General features: G+C 29.8%; 2 protein-coding genes across 2 annotated transcripts; both read left to right on the forward strand.

The window, feature by feature from the left end:
- Nucleotides 1-1,075: 1,075 nt before the first annotated feature.
- Nucleotides 1,076-2,902, forward strand: OCT59_000376 (uncharacterized protein; the record flags this gene model as incomplete). Its single annotated transcript, XM_025332924.2, has 6 exons — nt 1,076-1,195; nt 1,272-1,648; nt 1,717-1,923; nt 1,991-2,278; nt 2,351-2,684; nt 2,762-2,902. The coding sequence occupies 6 exons, from the start codon at nt 1,076-1,078 to the stop codon at nt 2,900-2,902; spliced, it is 1,467 nt and encodes a 488-aa protein (XP_025165294.2).
- Nucleotides 2,903-3,024: 122 nt separating this feature from the next.
- OCT59_000377 (uncharacterized protein) lies at nt 3,025-3,892 on the forward strand (the record flags this gene model as incomplete). Its single annotated transcript, XM_066138789.1, has 3 exons — nt 3,025-3,198; nt 3,266-3,682; nt 3,770-3,892. The coding sequence occupies 3 exons, from the start codon at nt 3,025-3,027 to the stop codon at nt 3,890-3,892; spliced, it is 714 nt and encodes a 237-aa protein (XP_065988251.1).
- Between the last annotated feature and the right edge of the window lie 2,844 nt (nt 3,893-6,736).

A 6,736-nucleotide genomic window follows, 5' to 3' on the forward strand; every position in this document is an offset into this window, starting at 1 on the left:
TTTGTCCATAGGCAAATACCTCAGTTTGTTGATATATACGGAAAATTATTATTCCATGATTATCACGCCTATAGATAGTAATACATTGTGAGACAATAGTGAAACTATCTTCTACTTTAAAGGTAACAGATTTTTAACGATGAGTATATCGCATTGCCTAAATAGTGGTTTTAGCTAGTTCCACAAGTTTCGAATTAATGCGTACAACCTTGTTTAGAAGAACAGTTACCAAAATAGTCATAAACATAATCGCAATTTATCCGTTTATGGAATCTGGTTCAGGTATGATATCGTTTTCCCTTTTAGGGTTTCTTCGGATGTAAAACCTATGGCACGCCGGACTGGACAGATGTTTAAAGGTGAACTACATATTGTTTAACGTTTAAGGTTAAATGTAAAGTCAAAATGATTTGCCATTACCGTCAAACCATTTGACTTTAGAGTCATATCCTTTGCCAATACCGTCATATCCTTTGCCAATATCGTCAAATTGTTTGACTTTCCAGTTATGTTACACAAAAGTTTTACTAACGAGCAAAGCATTTAACGTTAAAGTTCAATTTGTTTGTCGCCAGGCAAAGAGTTTAATGTTTGGGTTCATATGAAATTCTATTTAAAGTCTTATCCATTAAAGGTTATGCGTAATTTTTAACCATTTTTAGTAAAATTTTTTGACCATTAAAGGTTATGCGTAATTTTTAACCATTTTTAGTAAAATTTTTTGAACATAAAAGGCAATTTAAGCAAATTTTATACATATTAAGATAATTTCAAATCACTTAATATGGTATGACCAAAAATAATTTAAAAATCACCTTTTTTGAAAATTAACAAAAACATCTCAAAAAATTTTTTTTTTCTCGCGAACATGTGGTATACCATTAGTTTAGGCAATACGGTTTTTACCATTTTTTTTCTCACATTCCCCTTATCCAATTTTTACCCCTGACTCCTGTACGCATTTTTTATTTTTTCACGTACAAAACTTTTACTTCGCGTATAAATCTCTTTTCCAAATATCTTTTTTTGTGTATAAATATCTTTTCTCTCATATACCATACATAATATTTTCAATATGTTTGGAAAGGGAAAGTGCTTTAAAAAGGATTGTGGCTGCCAGAAATTTTGGCAAAAGCCTGACGCCTCAGATGCTAATATGTGTGGTTGTGATCACCACGAAGCGTTTCACGAACAAGTAATAAGTTTATTTTCTTTTATTATCTGTTATTGTAATTAAACGGATTAATATAAATTTTATGAATTTTATTTAGAGACCAACAGGAGAAAGTAGTTCATTTGCTTCTGCTTCTACTGTGGAATCCAATAATGATAGGAACTCTTTAACAAGTTTACGCGTTCCACCTGAAACTCTATTTCTTGCTACAAATCGAATACCTCAAGAGATTGATTCGATACAGTCAAATAATGTCCGCGCATTTTTACGTTCAGAACAACTCAAAGGAAACTTGTCAGTTGTAGCTACTAATATGTCCAATAGATTAAATTTTGATTTACAGAAGGAACATAGCAAATACAAAATTAATTCCAAAAGAAGTTATAAAAAAAATAAGACCAAATCAATTTCATTTGATTTCACCTTAATTCCAAAAAGAAACATATCCACTATCCCAAAAAGAGGGAATGAACTGTAAGCTTTTTTCTTTTCTTTAATATTTTTTAGTTTAATATAATTTTTCATGTAATTATTTATTACAGATGGGACCAGTTGAATTCCCAAAATTTGTTATTAAGGAAAATTTCCTTTAATCAAGACGATCCATATTATATTAACAACCAAGTTACTTCAGTCTTCCCTTGTTTAAATCAAACTGGCTGGGTATGCTACAAAGCAAAGACTACTAGTGAACTTGAAGAGACTCCATTTGAAGCTAGTGCTATTAAAGATCTTGAATATATTAGAAGGTATCATCAATATTTAAATTTTGATATTAATTTATATTATTGATACTGATTTAAATTGATTTTACAGAGCATCTACGAGTAAATCCAAAGTATATATAAAACCCATTATTGACAATTTATGTGAATCTTCTGACAGTTCAACTGACAATGAGGAAATTGAATCACCTGATGGCTCACTTCAGAACCTCATGAAGGATTTCCAACGCAAATTACAAGACCAATATATTAATAGTAATACTACTATTCATATAACTGTAAACGAAAATTACATTGTTGAATCATTATTTCAATGGGTTAAGGATGCAAGTGATGATGATTTATTGCGTCGTCCATCAATCGTATTGGTTTTAGAAGAGTAAATAATTTAATATTAATAATTTGTTTTTTGTTTTTATTTTAAATTTATTTTTCTTTATTACAATTTTAGTGTAACAGATACTGGAGGCGTTTTCCGTCAAATAACATCAACTTTCTGGAACAAAGTCCTTGAATGTGATTTGTACTTTACAAATGGGATAATCGATAACACAACGGAATCTCATATTCTAGGCAAAATGTTATTTTGGACCATCTTACACTGTGGTCTATGGCCACAGTGGCTTCACAAATTGCATATACAATATTTTATTGATGAAAAAATAGACGTGGTGAACGTTCTAAAAACAACTAATCATAATGTTTATCGCTTATATCGTCAAATAAAACACAATATTGACGCTAAAAAATCATTAAATGTATATTTAAGCAATAGAGAAATTGATGTAAGTATAATTTAAATTTAGTATAATTTTTTTAAATAAAAAAAAAATTAAATTATAAATTAATTTTTAATACTTAGGGTGAATTTAGTTCTTTAAGTAAAGAAGAACAAGCTGCTTTTATAGCAGAATATGAAATTATCACCATAAGAAAAAAAGCTCTTGAGGAATTAAAACTTGGATTCGATAGATTTAACATTATTAATGTCGACATACTATAAAATACTCAGATTAATATTTATATTACTTAATTGAAACTTTCATTTTTTAGGAGTTAAAAAACAACTGCAATTATCATAATTTAGTTCGGGAGCTTTACTACAAATTTACATACGAAATTATAATGAATCAATTTGATTGCAACCATGTGGAACTTCAGGCACTCCATAAACCTGAATATCTTCAACTATTTAACAAGTTTAAAGAGATGTTAAAGTCCATGAGTGAAACGGAATTAAAAATAGTAATGAAATTTATCACAGGAGCAGAAATAATTCCAGCAATTCCCAAAATTAAGGTATTGTAAATACTTTCATTAATTTTATCATTAAATTAAAATATATTTAATATTAAATTTCAATTAGATCTCATGGGTTAACCTTAAACCAGAAGAAACTTCTCTCTGGGTAAATCGATTACCACGTGCCTCTACATGCGGAAATATGTTAACCTTATGTGAAAATTACGAAATGTCCAGTGAAGGATTTAATGTCTTTAAAAATGATCTATATGTTGGATTTATGAATTACGAAGCTTTCTCAGAGTCCGTATATTCAAGAACTTACAATATTAATTATTCTTTACAAGATGAAATTAGGAATGCAATGGAAATCTCACCAAGTTCACCAAGTTCTTCTACAGTTGTGACCCCAATTCGATTATCAACAGCTCAATTTAATTCAACATCTACGGTTAGATCTTCTGGTAATTCACTTGATAATGCTATTTTTATTGATGATGCAAACAACAATTCTTTAGAATTAAATGCAGATTCTCATCAGGTAACATTTTAACTAAATTATTATAAAAAAATTATTTAAATAAGATTTAATAATGAATTCTTAAACATAGAACTCTTAAACTTTTAGACCGCTAGTTTGAATACAGAAAGTCAAAGAGAATACCGATGGGTAAATGTTAACCCTTTAGAACGAAGAACAAGGAGGAGGAACAATGATTCCGAAGTTGAGGGCGAAACAACAAATAATTAGGGCTATCTCTATTAAAGTTTAAATATATTTTATCAAAGTTGTAGCAATCAAATTTTGAATATATTGATGATAAATGAAATTTATTTTGTACGTAATGAAAATATTCAAGTATCTTTCATTATTAATCTTTTCTCTCCCCTTGGTCAAACGATGAAGAATCGGTATATTAAGAACCGGTTAAGAATTAGTTTCTGAGTGAAATTCACAATAATTAGTTATTGCTCAGTAAAATCATCGATGGTCCATATGGTTAGAAAATGATCTACATTCTAATAGAACATGCATAATGATCGAACAATGGGCTGTGCGACACAAATTCCTCCTAAATCTGCATAGTTCATAAGTTTGAAGTAAAGTAAAAAGCTTTTACACATTAACTGTTAACACCAGAAATCTAGAATTAAATAAATGGTTCGTTGGTTTTTCTTTTTTATTTTTTATAGATTCTTACTTCTCCGAAGGGGACTTTTGCGCCATTACCTATATGAAATGTCTTTTGGACGCGGGTAGATCTTTTTTTCAGTGGGAATTTCGGGAATTGACTTCAAGAAACGCATTAATATTCCTTTTATTTTATTTTTTGTAGGTTCCATATTCATTGGACGCGGGTAGGTTATTTTTTAATGGAATTTCCGGAATTGACAAAAGAAATGTGTCGACGTTTAACATTTATTTTAGATATGGGTATATTATTTTTTTTTTAGGTTTTAGAACGAACTTTAAAATACACATTAACGGATCTTTTCTTTAATTTTTGTAGGTTTTAGGCTTCGATTCTTTGGAGATAAGTGTGTAAGCATTGATGCTTCAAACCTTTTGCTTTTCTTGCTTCTTTTAGGAAACATTTTACTCATATTTCCTTTTTTCTTTCTGGACTTCATTTCTTGGTTAATGGGTTTTACTGCAAAGCAGGACAATCAAACGAATAACTGGTGACCTGATACCAACCAAGGACAGAAATAAAAAAAAATAACTAAAAAGGTTTTAGTGTTAAGTTTCAAATATTTTTTCTTTTCTTCTTTTAGGAAGCATATTATAAACATTTTCTTTTTTATCTTTGTAGGATCCGGGCAAAATTCCTGGGCGGTGCTATAACAAGAAGTACTGTAAGTCGGTTTTGATACTTTGAAACTTTACTATTCTTTTCTTAAGAATTATCCATTAGGGATGACTTTGAGTACGAGTACCAATTATTTAAGGTATGGTAGTATAAGGGTTAGAATTTTAGGAAATTAACTTTTAGCTAATGTTCCTTTCAATTTATTTAGAAACAACCAAATTCTCTAGGGTATATTGATGTGGAAACTTTGACATATACTTATATTTGTTGTTAATGGTTTGGAACATTGTTCCAGTTGGTTCGATTCCAACAAACAACTATACAAAATTCTAATATTTCATAATAATAATAAAGTACAATGCATATAGTAAGTATAAAATCAAGATATCATTGTGATATTTTTCGTTAAAAAAAAATTTCCTGTGTAGGATCATTATACAGCTCCTCCTATCTATCTTACCAAATACTCCGATATCAATATTTTTTATTTTTGCCAAGTTGAAATTTTTCTGTCGTTGTGTTCTCTCTATCTCTTACAGGAATTTTTCACATACATTCTATTTTCCTCCTTTCACTTTCTGTCACACCCAACACGTTTCCTACCACCAACACGCTCTTTTTTGCTATTTTTTGCTATTGCTTACACTACAGTTGTTCGCCCTAAGGTTCTTAATTATCATCACATTATTTTTTCTAAATCTGATTTAAAAGCTGCTATTGAATCCAAAAAAAAAAGAAGCTGAAACTAAAAAAGAAATATGAAAGTTAATAATAAATAATGATACGAAAAGAAATAAGAAAATAAATACACACCCGGTCATCAAAAAAGTATGATGATTATCAGGTAAAACCAATTATTTAAATAAAGAGGGGGACGAAAGAGAGGGAAAAAAAGAAAGGAAGAACGGAAAAGAGCAATTACAAAAGAGAGCGAAGTAAAAAAGTTTTTATCTTCTTTCTAATCTTCAATTTTTCACGTTAGATCTTGCATTTGATAATGTTTCCTAAATGATCAACTTCCATCAAGTATGATGCTCCTAACGACAAAGATCAATGCACACCTGAGCTTGATTCTTGATTTCAACAGACTCCTCCAACCTGAATTTTGGATGTGCTTAATTTTCTCCTACCAGTCAAACATTTAAAATCTCTTTATTACATTTACGTTCTACAACTAATAGATAATTGTGATGCTCCTAGCGACAAAGATCAATGTCCACCTGATCTTGATTTCAAAAACTTTCCCCAACCACGAATTTAATTTCTCCTCCCGGTCAAACATTTAAAATTTGTCCTCTTTATCACATTTATGTTCATCTAGCATTCACAACGTCAATTAATTTTACGTAAATATATGCTTTCACCCCTTTAATTTCTGAAACAAGCATATTTAGATTTCTCCATGGCCATATACCGGTGATATTTGACCTCCTATTTTCTTTACTCTATTTCTTCCTGTTCCTCTCACTATTCCTCCTGTTTTTCTGGATTGGGTTCATGAATATAATTATAGTCTCAAATTCATACATTTCCCCTTTCCTTCTGACAATTATTAACTGTTTTCTTCTTTCCAGAGATACGACTGGTATATATATATAGCATCTTCTACGACACCTATTCACCTTTTTATTATTCATCCCGTTTTTCCAGTTCTATGTTCTTTACTTTTCTTGCTATATTTATTTCTTAGCTTTCCTGGTTGCTTTTAATGCAATAACTAGGTGAGAAAAAAGTCGAATGTAATTTAATAATTGCATCCAATCACGTGTTTCTGACAATGAAAA

The sequence above is a fragment of the Rhizophagus irregularis genome, chromosome 1 (assembly GCF_026210795.1).
Source record: "Rhizophagus irregularis chromosome 1, complete sequence".
NCBI lineage: Eukaryota > Fungi > Glomeromycota > Glomeromycetes > Glomerales > Glomeraceae > Rhizophagus > Rhizophagus irregularis.